General features: G+C 39.0%; 1 protein-coding gene and 1 long non-coding RNA gene across 2 annotated transcripts in view; one reads left to right on the top strand and one right to left on the bottom strand.

Moving 5' to 3' along the window:
- The window catches only part of Kantr (KANTR integral membrane protein), a 29945-nt gene extending 25697 nt beyond the window's left edge, over window positions 1-4248 (top strand). The window contains exon 3 of the mRNA XM_074063272.1: window positions 1523-4248. Coding sequence (XP_073919373.1) covers window positions 2249-2479 — 231 coding nt within the window. The 5' untranslated portion in view covers window positions 1523-2248 and the 3' untranslated portion in view covers window positions 2480-4248. The remainder of the gene's footprint in view (window positions 1-1522) is intronic.
- Window positions 4249-8901: 4653 nt separating this feature from the next.
- Window positions 8902-15449, bottom strand: LOC141419747 (uncharacterized). Its single transcript, XR_012444408.1, has 3 exons — window positions 13655-15449; window positions 11642-11756; window positions 8902-10127 (listed from the first exon to the last, which is right to left on the bottom strand). It is a non-coding gene; the product is annotated as an uncharacterized lncRNA (long non-coding RNA).
- Between the last annotated feature and the right edge of the window lie 9877 nt (window positions 15450-25326).

Here is a 25326-nt window from a genome sequence, read left to right on the forward strand (position 1 = left end):
TCTGTTATTTGGGTGAATCTTGTCTATCCTTGAGAGGAGGAGCAATTAAACTCCAGCTCCTGGAAGAGGGTGTAGATGTATCATTTGGAATTATTCTTTTAAGATTTATCTCTTATCCCTTGTTTATTATTCAATCAGTTGTTTATGTCAGTATGAACTCATGCATATATTTGTTTAGTAATTTGAGTTATAAATCTAATACTCTGTTCTTTGGGTTGTTGCTCAAATTGTTCCAGCTTTGTCCAGTGCAGGTACTTTCAGGCTGGCTCCTGTGTCCCTTTGATGTCCCCATCCTTTGTTTTTGAACATTTTCTTGCTCATCTGGCACTCATACTCAGACTCATCTTGTATTTTCCTGTGCCAGCTCTTGAATCAGCCATTTCTCCAAGGAGTCCTGGTTCCTTTTAAGTTACTATTTTGTGCTTTCTATGTTAGCAACTATATTGGCTATAAATAATGCAAGTTTTGATTCCTTTTCAATCTTGATGTCTTTATTTTTCTTGTCTTATTGAGATAGACAAGACATTTAGTACAGTATTGAATAGAAAAAGTGATTGTTGGCATCCCTGTCTTAGGTATTTTACGGGAAACACTACTAACTTTTCCCTATTAAGAATGGTATTTCCTTTCAGTTTCTGTAAGTTTTTTCAGGTTAATCAAATGTCATCCTATTCCTCTATGCTGTTTTTTAAATTTTTTTAAATCATGAAAAGAATTAAATTTTTTAAATCAAATGCTTTTTCTGTTTCATGGGATGATTATTTTTTCTCCAATATGATAATGTGGTAAATGACATTTATAGATTTTCCTCATGCTAGAACAACTTTGCATTTCTGATATAAACACAACTTGATCATGGTCTTCATTTCCTTTTCATATAGCATTGGGTTTGGCTTGCTAGTATTTTGTTTAGGATTTTTGCATCTGTGTCCTTGAGTAAAAATTATCTTTAATTTTCCTTTCTCATGCTGTTCTGATTTACTTTTGACATTAAGGTTCTGCTGCTATCATAGAATGAATCAGATTATGTTCCCTTTTTTACAATATTCTGGAAGATGCTCTATGACTTTGGAAAGGTCTGTTTGGTAGAACATCCTGTAAAACCATTTTGATCTGGTGTTTTCCTTTTAAATATTGAGTTAGTATTAAATTTCTAAACTAAAATATTTTTAAGGTTTTAAATGAGAAACTTGAAATTTGTTCCCTTACATATTTATTTTACATAAGGTTTTATGCTTGAAGTGGTTATACACAAATCCTAAGCAAGACTTTGTAATGAACGCTATGTTCTTCAAATTCTTAATAGTCACCATCAACAAAAAATCTTTATACAAGTAGGTGGTAAAATACTTAAAACCGATTTTTAAATTGTTCAAAAATGTTTACAACTGAAATCAGCTTTTCTTTTTGTTTCGATGACAAATATATTGTTAAAATTTCTTATAATGTAAGTAGATTTTAAATCCAGTTGATCTCTTTTTTATTAACTGTTTCAAAGTAATGATGAAGCTCTTATTTGCAGAACATTCATCATTATTAGAACCATCACCCTGCAGCTAGCTTGGACATCATTAAAAGAGCTCATCAGCTACAAACGGATAGAAGTGTCTGATATTCGTGAAGACAGAGTTGCAGGGCTTCTACCTGGAGCTACGCCCTCCAGAAACTCCAACTTGGGCTGTGTATGGTGTTTCTTGGAAACTGGAACACAAACTCCTCCAGCTGCTCCACAGGCCCCTATCCTCAGTGAGCAGAAGACTACAGAAGCTGACTACTGAAGAGGCTGTCCAAGTGGTAGAGCACCTCCTTGGCCCTGCATAGCACATTTACTACAGAGCAGAGTGCTGGATGTTACTCATTAGTGCTCACCACCTGCAAGGACTGTAAGGATCTCTAGAGAAAGCTACCCTAGAGAGAGGTAGTCTTCCTAAGGCCTTCACTGCCTCTGGTCCTACCTGAACAACTTTAGGGCTGAAGGAATCAATATATCTTCACCTACCTGAAATACACATACCCAACTGGGAAACTCTGCCTGCTATTTTTAATTTGTTTGTTCTTTTGGAGTGAAGAGTTTTAACTACTGCTTCAATTCCTTGAATAGTTATAGTACTATTAAGGATTTTTTTTTCTTTTGAGTCACTTTTGGTAAGATATAGTTTCCTAGGAATTGGTTCATTTTGTCTGTTTTCATATTCATTGGCATAAAATTCCTGTATTTTTTATTCTCAACTGTATATAATCTGTAGCCATGTCTCCTTTTTCATTGCTAATATTGGTCATTTGTGCCTTCTCACTGTTTTTCTTGATCAATCTCACCAGAGGTTTGTCTATTTTATTAGTCTTTTCAAAGAACCAACTTTTGGCTTTGTTGCTCCTCTCTATTGTGTCTTTGTTTTCTATTTCTTTAATTTCTGCTCTTATCTTTTTTGATCTCCTTCCTTCCACATTTTTTGGATTTATTCTGTTGTTTTTTTTCTGATTTCTTAAATGGGACAATGGAGCTCATTAACTTTCAGTTTTTCTTGTTTTCTAGTTTGCACACTTAAAGGATATAAATTTCCCTAAATACTGCTTTCCTACAAGTTCAGATATGCAGTATTTTTATTACTGTTCAGTTGCAAGTACTTCAACATTTCCATCATGGTTACTTCTTTGACCCATGGTTATATAGAAGTGTATTTTTAAAATCCCAAAATGTTTGGGGATTTTAAATTTTACCCCTTTGTTGTTGAAATCTATCTTAATTGCATTATGATCAGATGATGTCCATGTGATAATAACTCTGAAATTTATTGAGACTTGTTTTATGGCTTAGTATGTGATAAATATTTTTAATGTTTCCTATGTGCTTTATAAGAATGTGTGTTCTCTAATTGATGACTATAGAGTTCTATACATGTCTATTATCAATCTCATTGATAGTTGTTCAAATTTTATTTATCTAAATTGATTATTTTGGTCATGATCTATCAATAATAGAAAAAGTTGTGGTAATATTCAACTATGATGATGGATTTGTCAGTGTTTCCTTAAGTTCCGTCTCTTTTTTGACTTATATATTTTGAGGGTACTTTGTTATGAATATTGAAATTAAAAATTGTTATATATTCCTGGTAAGTATGTAACACCACTTTCTATTTCCAATAATGCATCTTTCCTCAAAGTCTATTTTATCTTGTATTAATGTAGCAGCACAAGCTTTTCTTGTTAGGATTCGTATGGTATATAATTTTCTATCCTTTTACTTTTAAGCATTTTCATGTCTTTACACTTTAATTATATCTCTTGGAAATAGTGTATCACTGGACCTTTTTTAAAGATCTAATCTAATTACCTTTGTCTTTAAATTGGCAAATTTAGTCTGTTTACAGTTATTGTGATATGTCTGGACTTGTTTCTATCAATCACCCTTTTTTTTTTTTTTTTGGTGGTACTGGGGGTTGAAGTCAGGGCATTGTGCCTGCTAGGCAGGTGCTCTACCATTGAGCCACACCTCCACCCCCCATCATTCTTGATTTCTATATTCCACCACTACCTTTCATATGCTTCATTTCCTCTCTTCTCTCTTGCTCTTTTGGTTTTACGATTTCTAATTCTGTTTTTCGCCCCACTATTGGAATTTCTTTTTCTATTTTTATCTGTGGTTATCCTTAAAATTCTAGCATGAATATTAACTTAAAAGGCTCAAAGTTAAACAATATTTTAAGAATACAGGAAGCTTAGAAACCTTCTTTAGTCATTCTTCTAACCACATACTTTTATTTTCAAATATGTTAATTTGTTCATTTTTATGTAACCTCACACTCATAATCATCATTATCACCAGTATTATTTTATGTAAGTAGCATTTGTTTGAATTTACATTCATGTATTCTGGCATTTCAGACCATCCTTCTTGGATCATTTTCTTTCATTGTGAATACATTGTTTTAAATGTTCTTTTAGTACAGGTCTCTTGTTGTTAAGTTCTCCACGTCTTTGTTTTATGTAAATGTCTCTATTTTATCCTGGTTCTTAAAAGATAGAGTTTGTTGCAGGTATTTTCACTTAGTGCTTAAAATATATGATTCCATTCTCTGGACTTTGAGAAGTCTGCCTTGTTGCCATTAAGAAGTGTGTTATCAGTCTAGTTGCTATTTTGTTTTATTTTGTTTTGACTGGTTTCATTCTAACAAGCTTAGGCATGGGTTTCTTTTTATTCTGTTTTGGAAATGTGTTTCATGGCACAGTAAATTCCTGTTTTTATAACTTCTGGAAATTCTCAACCGTTATCTCTTCAATACTGTCCCTTTGATTCTTTCTATATTTTCTTTCTCAGAACCCAGTTACTCATATTTTGGTCTTCCTCATGCTATCTTCCATAACTCATAATATCTCTTTGATATTTTATATCTCCTCGTACTTCATCTTGGGCAATTTCTGCTGTTCAATCTTTCCATTGAACTTTTTTATTTTAAAAATTGTGTTTTCATTTGTACAAGCATCGTGTATTTTACTTTCTAATCTATCTAGTCATCCCTAATAGTCTCTAGCTCATCTTTGTGATTACATCTATTAGTTCTTTAAATATTTTATGCAATTTTTGTTCAGCTAGTAATCACTATTTGCATGAGTATGATACCATAAATATTATTCACATCTAAACCACATGGTACATTCCTATAGCATATTCTTTGTTGTACATCTTTTTGTTTCCCTAGGAGCTAAAAATGATCTGTTTTGTTTTCTTTTGCCTGGTGTTTTAGTACCTATCACTAATTCTTCTGAAATTCTTTTTTTAAGTCCAAATAAGATCATGTCCCTCTTCTGCTCAAAATTCTCCCATGGCTCCCAGGTCCCTCAGAATAAAATCCAGAGCCTGCTTCATAGCCCAAATATTCCTACATGATCTGACTTCCTTCACCTCTCTGACCTTATCTCCTGTCACTTTCACCATCACTCTCTCTTCTTCTAGCTGCACTGGCCTTTTTCCTGCCCCTCAAGCATGCCAGGGACCCTCCTCTTTAGGCCTTTGAACTTGCTGTTCTCACTGCCTAGTGCACCCTGCCTTCTAAATAATCTAATGATTTACCAAAGTATTTCCATTATGTTCAGCTGCCACCTCCTTGATCAACATATATAAAAGGCCCCATTATTCTCCATTTATATCTTCTTATCCTACTTTATGTGTTATCACATAAAGCAAGGCACTGATCACCACTTGATATATTTTATATTTAGTTATTGTGGTTAGTGTTTGTCTCTCCTCAATAGACTGTAAGCTCCACAAAGCAGGGACTTCTGTTTTATTCATTGCTGTATTTCCAGTGCCAAGAACAGTACATAGCAATATTTAGTAGATAATAAATATTTGTGGAATAAACTGAATGAATGATTTAATTGATTAGTGTGAAGTATACAAGAGAAATGCCTGGAGAAAAAAGGAAGACATAAGGGCCTTGAATGCCTTACAAGGCTGCCTGGATGCTGTTGTTCAGAAGGCTGGGGGCTGGGAAGAAGCAGTGAGGACAGCTCCTGGGCTCTTTTGGGAAGCAAGTTCTCAGTTGGCAGGAAAGTGACAAAGCTCCATGACTAGCTGTACACTCTAGCACTCCTGAAAGCCCTCAAAGTGTTGTATTGTCAGGCCTGCCTGTTACTTGGTGAAAACAAAGCCCCAACTCTCACTGGGATCCCAGTGAGAAACTGTTTCTTGATCCTCAGGCCAAGAAAATCACTTTATCTGAGGTATTTGAGGAGAGAGGACAGTAAAATCTGATGTAATGTCTGGTATACACATAGATGGTGCTATTATAATGGTGAACACCACAGGACAGTAAGTTTCAGATCAAAAAGACTTTTTTTCTATTGTCAAGGTGGCAACAGGCTGTGAAGTTTTAGTCCTGACTTTGCCCCCTTGGGTGTTTCTGCCTTTGCATGACTCTTTTTGGATAATTATTCTGACTGCTGTCTAACTTGTGACCTATTCCCTCATTCTTTTTTGTCACCTACTAATTTCATCAGAATGCTATCAGTATACACAGAGCCTGTGGCGTGCCATCAGAGACCTCCCTCTCTGGGCTACCATCAATTCATGAACCATTATAACATTGGATTTAGCTGTGTAACTAATTATGAGTTCAGTTATGCAAAGTTTGACTGACCACCTACTATGTTTTAGGCCTCCTGCTCTCACCGAAGACATAGAGATAAACAAGGTGTGCTCCCAGACACAGCACCATAATCTCAGATAAAAAAGATAAGTAGGAATCTTCTAGTTGATTAACAGGGAGGAAAGGGCAATCCAGGCAAAGGTATATATCATGGGCAATGGTGCAAAGATAGGAAGCAGCATACTGTGTACATCTTCCTGACTCATGACTTACCTGTCTCTCCAGGAGACTATCCTTGGACACTTTGATACTTACTAAAGTTCAGACATAAGGAGTTTGTGGCCTCCCCTGGCATGCTAGTCTGGCAATTATTCAGAAAGTTTATGAAAACTTGGTCTGACTTCATTGTCCATGAGCACGTCTGTGCCAGTTTCTGATATCCTTGGCTTCCTGTCTAGACCATGGCACTTTCTGTAGACCTACCCTGGGCTTGGGGTCACTCCCACTGCCCTGGAGGTTACAGGGTCTCCCTCAGCCTTATATTAAAAAGTTCTATTAAAAAAGGTTTCTGACTCTTGACACCAGCCATAGAATAAAAATACCCTTGTCCCTCAGGGAATGGACTGGGGCTGCCCATCTTAGCCTCAGATATTGGGGGTCATCTCCCCTTGAGTTTAATTCAGACCTGTATCAGTCCAGGAAATGTAGATTGAGGAGTCTGGTAGGCCCAATTTCAAAGCATGGAGTTCCCACATCTTGGTTGTATGACCTTAGCCAAGTCACCTGTTTTCTCTGTATGTCAGTTTCCTCATCAGTAAAAGGGACTAATGTCACTGTGACAAGTTAAGGATTTTAGAGCAGATGTGCAGAAACTGACACCTGGGCCCCATCTATTGAACACTTACTACTACCCATCTGAGCGGGAGAATAGCATAGCAGTTCAGAACACAATCTATATGTTCAGAACAGCCTGAATTCAGATTGTAATTCAGCTACTCAGTGCTGTCATTTTGATCAAGTTTCCTAGTATTTTTAGCCTTAATTATATCATTTGTAAAATGAGGTTAATGTACCAACCTCACCATAATATGTAAGATGACACCTTCAGACTCTAGACCCCTCCCCAGCCTGCCCTCCGAAGATTCCCTCTCTCCCCTGGGGACCTATCCCTTCCTCAGCCTCCTCTTTCTAAGCCTGTCAAAGAGGACCAAGCTTGCCCCTCAGAATCACAGGGCCACTTTCTTTTCTCTTTTCTGTTTTTTTGCAGCACTGCTGTTTAAACTCAGGGCCTTAGGCTTGCTAGGCAGACACTCTTACCACTTGAGCCACTCCACCAGCCTAATGTCATTTGTGTGGTTTTTCTGTTGTTTTTTTTTTGGGGGGGGGGTTGTTTTGTTTTTTTGGCGGCACTGGGGTTTGAACTCAGGGCCTCACACTTGCTTGGCAGGTATGCTACCACTTGAGCCACTCTGCCAGCCCACCACTTTCTTATAGGAACTTTTTTTTTTTTTGGTGGGACTGGGGTTTGAACTAGGCTTTATGCTTGCAAAGTGGGTGTTCTACCACTTAAGCCACACCTCTAGCCCATTTTGCTTTGGTTATTTTGGAGGTGGAATCTTGCAAACTACTTGCCTGGACTGGCTTTGAACAACAATCCTCCTGATCTCAGCCTCCCAAGTAGCTAGGATTACAGACACGAGCCACTGGTGCCCAGCTCTTATAGGAACTTTTTGATGTTAAACTGCTCTGTGTTTCCAAAATTAAACTCAACATTTTCATGTTATAGTAAATATTACTTTATTCTAGATTTAACATCTTTTTTTTCTTTTTTGATGGCACTGCGGCTTGAACTTCTCACACTTGCTAAGCAGGCGCCAGTCCACCTGCCCTGTTTTGTGTTGGGTTTTTTTAGAGATAGGATCTCATGAACTATTTGCCTGGGGGCTGGCTTTGAACAGTGATCCTCCTGATCTCTGCCTCCTTTGTAGCTAGGATTACAGGCCTGAGCCACCGGCGTCCAGCTTGTTTAACGTCTATGAAATGGCAGATATGAATTTGAACCTTGCTTTCAGGTGACAGAACTGTGGCACTGGCCCATGCTTGCATACCAGTAGAGGGGCCCCTCTTCCTACTAGCTATACAAACGCTAATATGTTTTGTCTTTGGTTTCCGTAGTGCCTTTGGCAAAATCTGGCATCAATGAGAGTTTCTCACAGCTGTTAACAACCAAATACATGTATTTGGAAACAAAAACTATGCAGGGAGAAAAACATTTTTTTAAAAAAGACACAAATGTCCTCAGAATAACAAGGAAAAAAATATTACGTTCATGAAGCAAGATTGGGAAGTTGTAAAGAAGAACATTCAGAGAACAACAATCACCAAAGGAGGATCTTCAAAGCATTCAGAGAAGGAAGAACATATACAAAAATGATTAGACAGTACACTTTGCAACACTAATAATGGAAACCTGAAAAACAGTGCCATAATACCTTCTAAGTGTTAAGAAAAGGGTTGGAGGCATGGCCCAAGTGGTAGAGCACCTGCCTAGCAAGCATGAAGCCTTGAGTTCAAACCCCCAGTATGGGAGGGAAGGTGGGAGGGAGGGAGGAAGGGAAGGGAAAAAACTTAGCACCCAACAAATCTGTATCTTAAGAAGAATAAAGTTTAAAGGGGACATTTGAGTCACTTAACCTCCATCTTCCTTAGTTTCTTCTTCAGTAAAATGGGGACAATGGTAGCACTTACTTCACAGGGTTATTGCAGGGATTAAATGAGTTCATATACATAGAGTGTATAGAATGGTGCCTGGAGCATAATAAGCACTGTACATGTGTTTGCAGTATTAGCATTATTACTCTTCTGTTAGGGGTTGAAGGGAGAAGGGCTTCCATAGTACAATGGGGAGGCAGAGTAGATCCTGCCTTGAGTGTCCCCCAGTATCTTAGAAACAAAAGCCATCCACAAAAACACAAGGGCAGGAATTTGAAGGGCTTATTTAGTACCTTCATGTGCGGGATACCAAGTTAATCCAATAGTCAAATGGGATAGGATTCCTGGTTGGGAAAATGGGAAGCAACGATTAAGGGTGGCTCCCTCTGAAGAGGAGACATGTGTTGTATGATCCTTATTGTAGTATAGCAATACCAAATGGGGGATCTGTGGCAGAGGAATACTCTAGGGGAAGGGAATTTCCTAAGCATTTGATAATGCTTTTTTCTAGCCAGGTGTGGTGTCTCTTGAGATGCTAAAACAGGAGGATCGTGAGCTCAAGGCCAGTCTGGGCTACATAGTAAGACCCTACTTCAAAAAAATGCTTTTTTTTCCTTAGGAACTAACCTGTCGGGTACTGCGATGGCTCATGAAGAAAAGAGTGCTACCAGGAGTTAATTCACATCCCCAAGTCTTTGCTCTAAATTCTCTTGGGCTCACTCAAAGTTTAGGAAATGTCCTAGCTTCAGTAACCATCCTAGATAGACTAGAGGACATGAACAGGCTAAGGGATCATACTGAAAATAGGTGCTTGATGGGGAGGCAAATCTGAAGAAACATTAGGATTCAAAGTACAAGTTTGGGCTGGCAGAGTGACTCAAGGCATAAAGCACCTGCCTAGCAAGTGTGAGGCCCTAAATTTAATCCCCCAGTACACCAGAAATAAAGTGAAAGTTTGAGATAGAAAATTTACAAACAAAATTTTTATCAAATCCAATCCAGTAATGTGTTAAAAGGTAACATCATTCTCAAGTGGTACTCATACCAAGAATGCAGGATTAGTTTAACATCAGAAAATTAATGAGATTAAAGATTATAGACAAGTTTGCTGAAACCAAATTTTATTTTAAAAAGTAGAAACCTAAAGAGTTGCCAAACAGTGTGGATAAAGGAGTGTTTCTCTTCATTGCCCCTTTTCAATTGTGGTCTGTTCCTCTATTTCCATTTTGCAGTGTCAGACCGATGCAGTGTGCTCATTATGGGACGGTAATCATGTGATTGATGATAATGTTGGCTTTAGAAAAATCTAGAAAATATCCCATAAATCTGGCATGTGAAAAAAAAAATCCAATTTTAAGTCAGAGATAATTTTTAAAATATAATGCCCATGTAAAACAAATGAAAACCTACAAATAAGTCTTCATTGAAATATAAAGCCCCAAACGGCTCATAAGCCCTTTTCTAGGAAATTAAAAAAATTATACATGTATAAATTACTCATAAATGTAAAAAATCTTCATCTTCTTAAGGTATTTTATGTAGACATTGTCATCACTCAAAAATTTAGCTTTTTAATCTTTAAAATCTAAGAAGGCTGATTTTTTTAAGTGTTGCTATAAGAACATATTATAATAAAAACAAGATAGTAATGGTCTCAAAAAGAGAAAATGAATAAGTATAATTCACCATATTAACAAATCAAAACAGAAAACTCATGTGATCATTGCAATAAATTCAGAAAGAACATTTGACAAAATCCAACATCCATTCCTGAGTTTTAAAAACAAAAACCAAAAAACTTCTAGGGAAAATAGGAATAGAAAGGAACTTCTTCAGCCTGATATAGGGCATCTTCCAAAAAGCCCACAGCTAACATCATATTTAGTAATGAAAAGCCAAATTGTCTTACCCTGAGATCAAGAATAAGACAGGACCAGGTGCCAGTGGCTCCCTGTAATCCTAGCTACTCCGGAAGCAGAGATCAGGAGGATAGTGGTTCAAAGCCAGCCCAGGCCAATAGTTCTCGAGACCTTATCTCAAAAAAACCTACCACAGCTCCAAATAGAGCTGTTGGAGTGGCTCAAGGTAGAAGCCCTGAGTTCAAACCCCAGTACCACACACACAAAAAGAGTAAAATAGCATGTTACTCTCACCAGTGCCATCAAGCAAGTAAAAGAAATAAAAGACATCTAGACTGGAAAGAAAGAAGTAATACTGTATTAACATGCAGTATGAAGAAACTGGGCATGATGGTACACACTTACATTCCCAGCTATTTGAGAGGCAGAAGTAGAAGGATTGCAGTCCAAGGCCAGCCTGGGCAAAAGCATGAGACTCTGTGAAAGTAACTAAAGCAAAAAAGGCTGAGGGCATAGTTCAAGTGATGTGAGGCCCTAAATTCAAAACCTCAGTATCACCAAAAAAAATGCAATATGATTGTACAAAAAGTCTGTGCATGTCTGTAATCCCAGCACTCCAGAGGTGGAGTCAGGAGGATTGAGATTTCAGGAACAGCCTGGGCTACATGGCAAGATCTTGTCTCAAAACACACACACACACACACAAATCCAATAGAGAAGGCTAGGGTGTGGCTCAAGTGGTAGAATGCCTGCCTGGCAAGCATGAGGCCCTTGTTCAAACCCAGTACCACCAAAAAAAAAAAATCCAGTGGAATCTACTGGTAAAAAAAAAAAGAAAGAAAAAGCTCTAAGTGAGTCCAGCAAGATGGAGAATATAAGGTCAAATTCAAAGACCAATGTATATCTGTGTTAGCTTTACATTACTACAGAGAAATACTGAGGCAGTTAGTTTATGAAAAGAAAATGGTTTATTTAGCTCACCATTCTGGAGGTTCCAGTCCAAGATTTGGTAGCTCCATTTCTTTGGGCCTCTGGTGAGGACACTTGGATGGCAATGGTGGTAAGCCCGTGTCAGCAAACTACTCACATCACTAGCCTGGAAGCAGAGAGAGATAGAACTGATAGGGTCCCACAGGGATGAGGACACATCCCCAATGACCTAAGGACCTCCCATAAGGCTCCACCTTCTAAAGGTCCACAGCAATTCCCAATAGCACCACTGGGGATGAATCCTGTAGGGGACACACATCCAAACTATAGCAATATCTATATACTGGCAATGAATAATGGAACATGGAAAAAATTAAATACCATTCACAGTAACATCTAAAAACATGACAGAAATAAATATAACAGCACATCCCTGTAGTTCAAGCTACTTGGGAGCCTGAGGCAAGATGAGTTTAAAGACAGCCTGGGCAACATAGGAGATCCCATCAAAAAAAAAAGAAAAGAAATCTGACAAAAGATGTGAAAGACCTGTACACCTGGTTGTTAGTCAGCTTTGTATTACTCTAACAAAATGCCTGAGGCCATTAACTTATAAGAAGAAAATGGTTATTTTGGCTCATGGTTCTGGAAGTTTCAGTTGAAGATCAAGTGGCCCCATTGCTTTGGGCCTCTGGAAAGGGTGGTACATCATGGTGAGAGTATGTGACAGAGCAAAACTATTTATGTCACAAGCCAGGAAGCAGAAAGAGAGGAGATAAAAAGAGACTGGGGTCCCACAATCCTCTTTGAGGACATGGCTGCAATGACCTAAGGACCTCTCAACAGGTCCCACCTCACAATAGTGCCACCCTGGGGACCAAATGTTTAACAAAAGGTCCTTCAGGGGGCACTCGCCCAAACCATAGCAATCTATATTGCTAAGAGAAAGAAGAGCAAAATAGATGGAAAACTTAGCATTAATAGGTTGGAAACTTAGTATTGTTACAATATCAATTCCCTCCATGTAATCCCTGTGAAAGTCCCAGCAGGTTTTTTTTTTTTGTAGAAATTGACACCTTACAAGTCTCGAGTAGCTCACGCCTATAATCCTAGCTACTTGGGAGGCTGAGATCAGGAAGATCAAGATTCAAGGCCAGCCCAGGCAAATAGTTCATGAGACCCCCATCTCCAAAATAACCAGAGCAAAATGAACTGGCGGTGTGGCTCAAGTGATAGAGTACCTGCTTTACAAATCCTGAGTTAAAACCCCAGTTCCACAAAAGAAAGAGAGGAAGAGAGAAAGAGAAAGAAGGAAAGAAAGAAAGAGGAAGGAAAGAAAAAAGGAAGAAAGAAAAAAAAGAAGGAAAGAAAGAATAAAGGAAGGAAGGAAAGAGGGAAGGAAGGAAGAAAAAGGAAAGAAAGGAAGGAAGGAAGGAAGGATGGAAAGAAAGAAAGAAAAGAAAGAAGGAGGGAGGGAGGAAAGAAGAAAAAGTTGTCAAGATGATTCTAAAATTCATATGGAAAGGCATTGCAGAACCTGGTACAGAGTGTAGAAGGTTTCAGCCTTCCCACAGGCTCAGGGCTATCCGTGGATCCCACACAGAGAGGAAAACAGTTGAAAGATCTCCAGTCACCAACAGATCTACAAAGGATTTGAATGAGCAATTTCCTGAAGTAGAAAACCCAAAAAGCTAATAGGCATAAGATGCTTAAATGCATGAGTTATCAGAAAAAATATAAGATAGTTTGGTGCCAGTGACTCACACCTGTAATCCTAGCTACTCAGGAGGCAGAGATCAGGAGGATCACGGTTTGAAGCCAACTAGGGCAAATAGTTTGCAAGACCCTATTTCAAAAATACTCATCACAAAAATAGGGGGCCAATGGAGTAGCTCAAGTAGTAGAGCACCTACTTAGCAACTGTGAAGCCCTGAGTTCAAACCCCAGTACCCCCCCCAAAAAAAAAAGACACTTAGCCTGGGAACAGCTACCTGGGGAAATGACTCCTCTGGGCACAAAAAAGTGTTTGCAAAAAAAATAAATACTTATTGCAAAGATGGTCACCTGTCTTGAAGGGAGCATCCAGCAGGACCCATCCTTGGTTTAAAGGGCTGTTCAGCATGTGCGCTGGAATTTGCTTAAGTATATCTTGAACAACCTTCAGAGGAGAAAATAAGATGCTCTTGTATATACAATAAGAAATATCACTTTCATTAAAATGCATGTGTTCCTTACAAGAGCAAATGCTTCTTCTTGATCAAGACATAGTGATATAGTGTTTTTTTTAATTTTGTATTAGGTATGGAAGGAAAAAATTGGATTTGTTAAATACACTTTCTTGGAAAGTTGAGAGGAAAGGGGGAGGATCCAATTTCTTTAACATTTAATACTAACGATAGAGATATTGTAATTTTATTCAAGTAATCAAATACATTTTTTGCAACAGAAACAAAAAAAAGGGGTGTTCAGACATCTATGTAATGCAGACCAACCTTGAAATCTTTGGGCCCAATTGATAAAAATAGTGAAACAGTAAGAATGATTAAATATCCCAGCTGTCAGAACAAAGGGGAGCACTTTTCCTAAGATGAATTTGAGCCAAACCCCCAACCTTCTTTTTCACTATAAATACCCTTGATGTAAAAATATTCATTGTACCTGTTATCAGATGTGCCTGCACCCAGGTCTAGGCTGTGTACTATCTCTCCTCTGCTTTGCTTTACTAATAAAATTCCTTGGTCTCTACCTCAATGTGTCCTAAAATTCTTTTTTGTGACAATATTGTGAACTTGGTACCCAAGAGCCAGATGGAGGCCTCCTCCCTTTTGGAAACCTCCCTGGAGCATTGAAAGTTCTGGTAATAGAATGAGTGTGGATAATAAGAAATAAAAAGAAACAAAGAGAAGAAAAGAGGAACAGAAAGTGGGTACAGTTGGCTCTCCATATCTTTGAGTTTCACATCCACGGATTCAATTAGCTGAATACACAAACTTATTTTCTTGTCATTTTCCCCTAAGCAATACAGTATAACTTTACATTTTATTAGGAATTCGAAGTTATCTACAGATTATTTAAACTATATGGAAGAAGGCACTCCGCAGAGTACTTTCCTGACATATGCAAAGCCCTGGGTTCCATCCCCAGCACTGCAAAAAAAAAAAAAAGAAGAGAGAGATAGCAAGCAAGATATGATGCAGGGGGATATGCATGAGGGATGACTGTATTCCCTTGGCCTAGTCACTTCCCCATGGCATTCAGCCTTTAGCATCTGTTCTTCTATAAGGAGGAAACAGCCACATCTGTCCTCTAGTAACAGAATGCCTAAGGGAGCCCGGCTCAGACACACTCTCTGTCCATGGCTAGCTAGTCTTGGTCACATGCTGCTGCAGCTCTTGCCCACTCCTCCCACCAGTGCTGCAGCTGCCTGGAGCAGGCGTGGACAGGCATCTAGCCCCACGGTACTTATCTGCTGTGATCTACTGAGGGCGAGGGCTAGCCATGGGGAGATTAGAAACACAACAATCACAGCAGCCATTCTCCATCTGACCACATGATCACCAGACAACTGATTTCTAGTCCACACAACAGCCCTGCCAGTGCCCTGACTGTGCTCGGCCATGGGTTTATTTCCCTGGACTCACTCATGAACTTATGCTCTGATATCCCCAGAAATGACCCTTGTCCACTCTCAGGGAAGCTAAAGGTAAATGATGACCCAGAGACTTTTCAGCTTCTCTTCCTGTGGAACTCTTCACCTACTCATACTGATACTGTCCCTACCATAACCCACTAGCTGTGTGCTTCTCATTTTGGTTTTTCTTTTTTCTCATTTTCTTTTTTTTTATTCATATGTGCATACAATGTTTGGGTCATTTCTCCCCCTTTCCCCCACCCCCTCCCTTAACCCCCCCGCTCCCTCCCTCTCCCCCGCTCCCTCCCTCTCCCCCCCACCCCCTCGATACCCGGCAGAAACTATTTTGCCCTTATTTCTAATTTTGTTGTAGAGAGAGTATAAGCAATAATAGGAAGGAACAAGGGGTTTTGCTGGTTGAGATAAGGATAGCTATACAGGGAGTTGACTCACATTGATTTCCTGTGCGTGTGTGTTACCTTCTAGGTTAATTCTTTTTGCTCTAACCTTTTCTCTAGTTCCTGGTCCCCTTCTCCTATTGGCCTCAATTGGTTTAAGGTATCTGCTTTAGTTTCTCTGCGTTGAGGGCAACAAATGCTAGCTAGTTTTTTAGGTGTCTTACCTATCCTCACCCCTCCCTTGTGTGCTCTCGCTTTATCATGTGCTCATAGTCTAATCCCCTTGTTGTGTTTGCCCTTGATCTAATGTCCACATATGAGGGAGAACATACGATTTTTGGTCTTTTGGGCCAGGCTAACCTCACTCAGAATGATGTTCTCCAATTCCATCCATTTACCGGCGAATGATAACATTTCGTTCTTCTTCATGGCTGCATAAAATTCCATTGTGCATAGATACCACATTTTCTTGATCCATTTGTCAGTAGTGGGGCATCTTGGCTGTTTCCATAGCTTGGCTATTGTGAATAGTGCCGCAATAAACATGGGTGTGCAGGTGCCTCTGGAGTAACCTGTCACATTCTTTTGCGTATATCCCCAAGAGTAGTATTGCTGGATCATATGGTAGATCAATGTTTAGCTTTTTAAGTAGCCTCCAATTTTTTTTCCAGAGTGGTTGTACTAGTTTACATTCCCACCAGCAGTGTAAGAGGGTTCCTTTTTCCCTGCATCCTCGCCAACACCTGTTGTTAGTGGTGTTGCTAATGATGGCTATTCTAACAGGGGTGAGGTGGAATCTTAGTGCCCATTTAGGTTTTTAAAATGAAACAATACATTACTTAGGGATACATAGATGGGAGGTAAAGCTTTCACAAAAAGCAAGGGAGTGAGAACAAAAAGGTCAAGATAGTGGTTTCCTCCCGGTCAGAGGAAGGAGATAGGTGAAGGGATCCACAGGAGGCTTGTAAAGCACTGGAATATTCTAGTTCTTAAGCTAATTAGTGAGTATGTGGGTGTTTTATTATACTTCTTTAAACAGTACATATAAGTTTTAGAAACTTTTCTGTATGTTGATGCATTTAAAATTTTAAAAAGACCACAAAGAGATTTCAAACTAAATAACTTTTACACCTAACGGAACACACAGACTCAAAGAGAATCATAACAAACACATTAGAATATCTGTCCATGCTGGGGCAGGTGTTGGAAATGAGAGTGGAGAGTAAAGATAAAATGGAATGAATGAACGAATGAATAAATACATACATACATAGACCTGCATAGCACGTGCAAGGCCCTAAATTCAAACCCCATATCACCAAAAAAAATTATTAAAAACTTATGTTGGATGAGACACTGTCAAGAAAATGACAAACAAGCTATAGACTGGAAGAAAATATTTGCAAAAGACATATCTGATTAAGGACTGATATCCAAAATATACAAACAATAATACGAAAACAAACAACCCTCTCACTACTGGGTAGTATGTTGAAGAGCTTATAGAGGGGAAGGCTGTTCACCTCATGGTAGACAGAGAGAGATAGACAGACAGACAGACAGATCTGGATCAAATGTATCCTTCAAAGGCATGGCCCCAGAGACCTACTTCCTCCAGCTAAATCCCCACTTCCTAAAGTTTCTACCACCTCCCAAAAATAGCACCACCAGCCATGGACCAGATCCCCAACATATGAGTATGTGGGAGATATTTTATATTCAAACAATAACACCATCCATCAGTGGCTCCATTACTTTGGGCCTGAGGTTGAACGTCATGGTGTCAATATATTGAAGACATATCTGTACTTCCATGTTCATTGCAGTACTATTCACAATAGTCAAGAAATGGAAACAATCTAAGTGTCACTAATGAATGGATAAAGAAAATTTGGTACATATACGTGCTGGAGCCTGGCATCCTAGCTATGCAAGGAAGCACAAATGGGAACATAGAGGTCTAGGCTGTCCCAGGAATAAAGAAAAACCCTCTTTGAAAATAACTAAAGCAAAAAGGGATGGAGGCATGGCAGATGGATATGTTTAACCTGATTTAAGCATTACACAATGTACACATGCACCGAAACATCACATTATCTCATTAATACGTACAATTCCTTTTTGCCATGCTGGGACTCAAACCCAGGACCTTACACATGCTAGGCAAGTGCTCCACTACATCACCAGCCCTTGTACATTTTTACTCTCTCTTACTCTCTGTCTCCCTCTCTCTCTTACTCTCTTTCTCTCTCTTACTCTCTCTCTCTTTCTCTCTCATTATATATTAATTGTACAAAGGGGTTTCATTGTGATATTTCCATACATGCATATAATGTACTTTGATAAAATTCATCCAATTGTTATGATTTCCTATATCAATTTAAACATGAATTTAAGGGCTGAGGAGTGGCTCAAGCAGTAGAGTGCTTGCCTAGCAAGTGCAAGGCCCTGAGTTCAAACTCCAGTACTGCCAAAAAAGTAATTTAATTTTGAAAAAGAAAACAACTCAATTAAAAAACAGGGCCAGGGCTGGCGTAGGGGCTCAAGTAGTAGAGCACCTGCCTAGCAAGCATGAGGCTCTGAGAAACTGCCAGAAAACAGGCCAGGTGTAGTGGCACGCGCCAGCACTAGGGAGACTAAAGCAAGAGAATCACAAGTTTGAGTCTAGACTAGGCTACCTTGTGAGTTCCAAGCCAGCCTGCACTACATAGCAAAATCCTGTTCCCCCCTCTAAAAAAATGTATAAGACCTAAACAACTCATCAAAGAATATAGAGATTATATAAATAAGCATGTGAAAAGGATATTCCTTATATGTCATCAGGGAAATGCAAATGAAGACAACAATTATATACCACTGCATACCTATCAGAATTGCCAAAATCCAGAATGCTGACAACACCAAATGCTGATGAAGATGAGGAGTAACAGGAACTTCATTGCTGGTAGAAATGCAAAACGATGCAGCCACTCTAGAAAAGAATCTGACAGTTTCTTACAAAACTAAACATACTCTTAATCATACAAATCAGCAATCATATTCCTTGGTAATTTACCCAAGTGCATTGAACACTATTTCCACATTAAACACCTGAACACAAATGTGTATAGCAGCTTTATTCATAATTGCCCAAACTTAGCCAGGCATGGTGGTCACACCTGTAATCCCAGAACTCAGGAGGAGGTGGAGATAAGAGAATCACCAACTCTAGGCAAGTCTGTACTACATAGTGAGACCATGTCTCAAAAAGAAAATGCCCAAACTCTGAAGCAACCAAAATGTCCTTCTGTAGGTGAGTGAATAAACAAACTGTGGAATATCTTAATCAGTGCTAAGAAGAAATGAACTATCAAGTCCTGAAGACACGGAAGAACTGTAAATGCATATCACTAAGTGAGAGATACCAACCTGAAGAGCCTAGATACCATATGATTCCTAAATAATGAAATTCTGGAAAAGCTAAAACTATGGAGAGAGTAAAAAGATGAGTGGCTGCCAGGGGTTAGAGGAAAGAGAGGGATGAATAGATGAAGAAGAGGACTTTTGAGCAGTGACACCACTCCATATAGCACTCCAGTGAATACATGCCAGTATACATTTGTCAAAACCCATAGACTGTACAGCACCAAAAGTGATGACACATCAACGTAGGTTTATGAGCTGTAACAAATACATCTCACTACTCTGTTGTCAGATGTTGGTAGGAGGGGAGATTGTGCTTGTGTGAGAGCAGGGGTATATGTAAACTCTGAACACTCAATTTTGCAGAGAACATAAACCTGCTTTAAAAAATAAAGGAAATAAATTCGTTTTTATCTTCCAGATCTGGGACTGATTTAGAGCCTGAAATCAGACATAAAGTCAAATTCTGCAGGTTGCTGACTTAAAATACAGGTTGAATTCACAGGACTCCTAGGTCTCTTATGTGAAAACAAGGCTACTGATTGGGGAAAGAGAGAACTGAAATAGAAATGTCAGAGTTGCTTTGGATAGGTCTGAATGTCCTAAACCTAGCCTTCACTGAGCCTCCCTTGGCAGCAGAGGCAGCCCTTCCTTTCCAGTATAATGGTGCTGCTCCTGCATGATTTAGGGACCCTCTCAATATTTAGCAAATCTTTCTCAAGATACACCAATATCATCCCTTGCTGCTTCCAGACCCATTACTGCATTCAGATTCCTTTATGTCCCAGAGAAACACACACATACACACGTAAGTGATATAATAAAACTAATGTGTATTGGCAGAAACCTCAGTAGTATGTGAGGAAGTTAGACTCTATGAATGATAGATCAGAGGAAAGAAATGTCACTTTAGATTGAGTCACTTTTTTACATATAAAATTTGTTATTTTAACCATTTTAATATACAATTAGGTGGTGTTAATTACATTCACAATGTTTTTGCAATCGTCACTATTGTCTAGTTCCAAAAGTTTTCATCACCTCAAACAAAAACTGCACTCATCATTCCCCCATACTCCCAGTCCCGGTAAACTTCTAACCTACTTTGTTTCTATGATTTTTCAAAGTCCAAATAATGTCATTTACATGGAATCATATAGTCGTTGTATTTTTTTTGCTGGATCATTTCACTTAGAATAGTATTTTCAAGGTTCATCTGAGACAAATCAGAGGGTCCCACCTTTCCCTGGGGCACGGGGATAGGGCTGTTAGGCACTAATTAATGCTAGAATCAAATTAAATGCTAGAATTGTTGGTTCTGTGTTGAGCTTTCATTCAGTCTTTATTGTAAACACCCTTTTAATGCTTTCTGTGTATGGTTAAAACTGTCAAGAACATGCCATTTGATAGGCCTTTCCCTTATGCCCGCCAGCCTTGAGTGCAGAATTGTCAGCTAAGCTGCCCTGCTTTGGCAGATAGGGTGTTTTGAACACTCCATGAATGCCTTAAGGAAGCCACACTGCAACCACAGCTGCTTGCTGCCAAAGCACAACTCCAGCTCCAGAAGCCATGACTGCTTCAAACAGCTTGTGTAGGTCTGTTTGCCATCACAAGCCTCAGTGGACTCTAGCAGCCATTTTCACCCAGGCAGAAAAGAAGCTCTTCCCCTGGTTGCTCAGCAGAAGGCCTGTGATTACATTTGCATGAAGGGTTGTGCCGTGATTGCTGTAAACACCCCAAACTGCATCATTCTGTGTAAGGCCTGCTTGTAGCAGGCATTTTGGTTTACTTTTCAAATCAGGAGACAACCTCCTGGCCTCCCCCTAGTGTTGCAACATTAGGTCCATTAAAAGGCTTTCTCTGCAGTGGTCTTTTCTTGCCTACTTTTGACCTTTATCATTAGTAGAACTAGCTGAGCTGTTGACATAAAGAGATGGTAGAAGAATCAACAGAGTGGTGGCAACAGTAGCCTGGAGCAGAAATGAAGAGCAGAGGCAACAGAGCAGTGAGGGACAGTGGAAGTATATGGAACGTGCTAGAGGGTGGAGAAGGCTATGAAGAGCCAGAGATGAGAAACCATGGTCTCTGGAAGAGTTCCAGGTAGCTTTTAAGCCTTAAGGCTCAAAGTTACCAACACCCTTGGCCTGAGAGCTATAACAATGGCCACTGTAATGGTTGAGGGTCCCAAGGACTGTCAAGGAGCTGTAACACTAGTAGGTACTACCTGCTGCTGCCACTCACTGCTTCTGGAAGCTGAGGGTTATAATAGCTGCCCAATGACATGGTCACTGGTGGTTAAAGTCCAAAGCAATAAGTCTCCTACCTGAGTACTTACAACCTCAAGTCTATGGCTTCTAAGGCCTGGAGCAATAATCCCCTAGCACTCAGGACTTGAAAATGTGAGCCTCTGAGTCTGCCAGTCTGGCACCTGGGCCTTGGGTACGCAAGGGTCTGGGCTGCCAACAGAGTTTCTCACCTGCTCAAGATTTCTATCCAGGTAGAGAAAAAGGACCCTAGCCAGCTGATTGGTAATACATCCATCTTGCAGCTCATGTCCAAATTTTATTCCTTTATATGGTTGAATAATATTCCAGTATTTGTACATACCACGTGTTCACATTTGTTGATGGACACTTGTATTGTTTTTTTGCCTTTTGAATATTGTCAAAATGCTGCAAAAAAGTCGCTTTTCACAGTTCTTTTGGGTGTATCCCTAAGGAGTGGAATTACTCAGTCATATGGCAATTCTCTGTAGTTTTTTGAGGAACTGACCAATTATTTTACACAATGGCTGCCCCATTTTATATTCCCACCAGCAATGGGAAGTTTCTCTACATCCTCTTCAATATTTCTTATTTTCTGATTCTAGAGATTATTACGGCCAGGCGTAGTGGTTCACACCTGTCATCTCAGCACTCAAGAAGCAGAGGCAAGAGAATCATGCATGTAAGGCCAGACTGGACTACATAGTGAAGCCCTATATATATATATATATATATATATATAGAGAGAGAGAGAGAGAGAGAGACATGGTCTTGTTGAATAGCCAAGGCTGGCCTCAAATTCACGATGCTCCTGTCTCTGCTTCCTGAGTGCTGGGATTATTGTCATGTATCACCATACCTAGCTCCTTTGCCTTTAATTGGGTTGTTTGGCTTTTTGCTGTTGAGTTGTGCAAGTTGTTTTCATAATCTGAATGAGGACTTATCCTTATTATATATATATGTTTGCCTATTGTATAGGTTGTCTTTTCATTTTTTTGATAATATCTAAAAAATGTTGATGAGGTTCATTTTACCTATTTAGTTGATTGTTGTGGCTTATAGTTTTGGTGTCATATCTATGAACTGATTGCCAAATCCACAATCATAAAGATTAACTACTGTTTTCTTCTAAAGGGTTTTATGGTGTTAGCATTTAAGTTTAGATCTTTGATACATTTTCAGTTAATGGTATATGGTAATAGGTAGGGAGTCCAGCTTTATTGTTTTGCATAAATCTTGATCTAGTTGTCTCAGCACCATCTGTTAAAGAGATGATTCTCTCCCCTATTGGATGGAGTTGTTGCTCTTGTCAAAAATTAGTTTAGCTCAGTGGTAGAGTGCTTAACTAGCCATGTGTGAGTCCCTAGGTCAATATCCAGTACCTCCAAAAAAATCAGTTAAATATTTGATTTTGTTCTTTTTCCTGATTGTTTTAGCTATTCATTATTTTGATCCCTTGGAATTTAATGTGAATTTGAGGACTGGATTTTCCATTTCTGCAAAACAGGCTGTCTGAATTTTCACGGGGACTGTTATCAATCACTTTGGCTGGTATTAACATCTTAACAATTTTAAGTCTTCCAATCCATGAACATGGTCTCTCTCCACTTCTTTAGGTCTCGTGTAATTTCTTTCAGTATTTTTAATAGTTTTCTTTCTTTTTTTGTGGTATTGGGGTTTGAACTTAGGGCTTACACCTTGAGCCACTCTGCTGGCCCTTTTTCGAGATGGGGTTTTTCAAGATAGGGTCTCGTAGAACTGTTTGCCCCAGCTGGCTTTGAACCACAATCCTCCTGACTTCTGCCTCCTGAGTGGCTAAGATTACAGGTGCAAGCCACTGGCACCTGGCTCTAATAGTTTTCAATGTGCAAATATTTCTCCTCCATACTAAAATTTATTCCTAGGTTTTTAATTTTCACATGCATTATAAATGGAATTGCTTTTAATTCATTTTTGGATCACACATTGCTAGTGTATAAAAACATAACAGACTAAAGTAGAAAGGAGAAAAATACAGGAATGAATCAATTCAAGTTATAACACATATATACATGGAAATGTCACAATGAAGCAACCTGTATAGTGATCTTAAACAAAAATATCCTTTTTTTTTTTTTACAAAAACAGGAAGGCAAAAAAGGCCCTGTCTAGGGAGTTAGTACCAGTGGCAGGGGAAAGGATGTGGGGAAGGGTGAAGGAGGGAGAATGTGGTGGAAATATTATGTACACATGCATGTAAATGGAACAATGAGACCTGTTGAAACTATTCCAGGAATGGGGGAGGGGGTAAAGGAGAATGATGGAGGGGCTGAATTCAACTATTATATATTGTAAGAACTTCTGTAAATGTCACAATGTACCCCTAGTAGAATAATAAAAAGCCAAAAAAAAATAAATTTTTAAAAACATAACTAATTTTTATGTTGACCTTGGGCCCTGCAACTTTGCTGAATTTATTAGCTCTGTCTTTTGATATAGCTGAAATGTCTTTTCTGTATGACTTGAGATGCTCATGGGGTTCTTTTGCTTTCTTCTATTAATGTAATGTAGTGACTTGATATTTTTCTAATGTTGAACCACTCTTACATCCAAGGGTAAATCTCACTTGATCATGATATATAATACTTTTAATGTACTGCTGCATTTGGCTTGCTAGTTATTTTGCTGAGCATTTTGCGCTTATATTCATAAGGGATACTGTTCTATAATTGTCTTTCCTTGTGATGTCTATATCTGGTTTTGATAAGGTCAAACTTTTCAATATGGGTACACTCATTAATGATCCTTGATGTGCTTTGTTGGCTGAAGCAGCTATGAGTATTTCTTTTGTTTTTAAGCTATGAGTATTTCTAAACATTGTTTTAGTGTTTTTTTTGTTTTGTTTTGTTTTGCTTTGCTTGCTCCTTTTGTTTTAGTGTTTGACCCAAACCTGGACTCAACAGCAGTCTACATTAAATAAAGTAAAGATGCCAGAAATTCTGTGGTACAATGCAGACAAAGGAATCCAAATGTCTAGGATAATAAGAATCAATCACGGTAAGCCATTCAACTCACCCTCTAACTATATCAACATTCCTGGACTGTGAGAGTGGCTCAAGAGGTAGAGCAAGTGCTAGGCCCAGTACCATCTCCCAAAAATGAATATTCCTTTTACCAAATGCTTTGAAAAACACATTATGAAGTGAGACTGGCTAGGTAGTCGTTAAACCTGTTTCCTCTTCTTCCTGAGGATAAATCCAGACTACATTTTCCAGTCTCCTTTGCAAGTGGTCTGAGTTCTAGCTAATGGAATGCAAGAAGAAGTGATATACGCTACATCCAGGCCTAGCTCCTAAAAACTTCCCACATGGTCTTTTCCTTGTCTGGTTGACTGGGATTGAGATGACAAGTACAATGGTGACCATGCTTTGAAGATGTCAATGGGGATGAAAGATTACCTCCAGAGACAAGTTGGGTTTGGGTCTTACAATGAACAGCAGAGCCATAGCAGTAATCAAGATGTACTGACCTGTGGGGATCTGAAATACTGGCTAACTAAGCATGATTTTCCCTAGGACCAAAATATATGGACAGCATAATAAAGGCCCTACTTTTTAGACAACCACAGAAAATTTTCTAGTCTGGAAAAATGTGGAGTTCCAGCTTCTCCCCCAGCTCACAGATTAAAGTTCCTTGAATGAAGGGGAGGATATCTTGGAAGAAAAATCTTGCTACACTTTCACAAATGTATATGGTGAAATTTCCCTCTCTTTTTTTCTCCACAGGGACTTACAGACAGGGTAATTATGTGCTGGGGAGAGGGAAATATCCAGACCTCTTGAAATACACTGGATAATAGTTCTGAGTTAATGTTAATCCTGAAGACCCAGACTGTTGCTGTGGTCCATCAGTGTGGAATGAGGTTATTATGTGAAGTTTTGGCCTGAGTTATTATATTGACCCAAGAGAAATCCTGTAATGATTTTTCCAGTTCCTAGATACATTACTGAAATACACAGAGTAGATGGCAGAACAGATTAGTGAGTGGAAAGATCAGATTGA

This window comes from Castor canadensis, chromosome X (genome assembly GCF_047511655.1).
Source record: "Castor canadensis chromosome X, mCasCan1.hap1v2, whole genome shotgun sequence".
NCBI classification, from domain to species: Eukaryota; Metazoa; Chordata; class Mammalia; order Rodentia; family Castoridae; genus Castor; species Castor canadensis.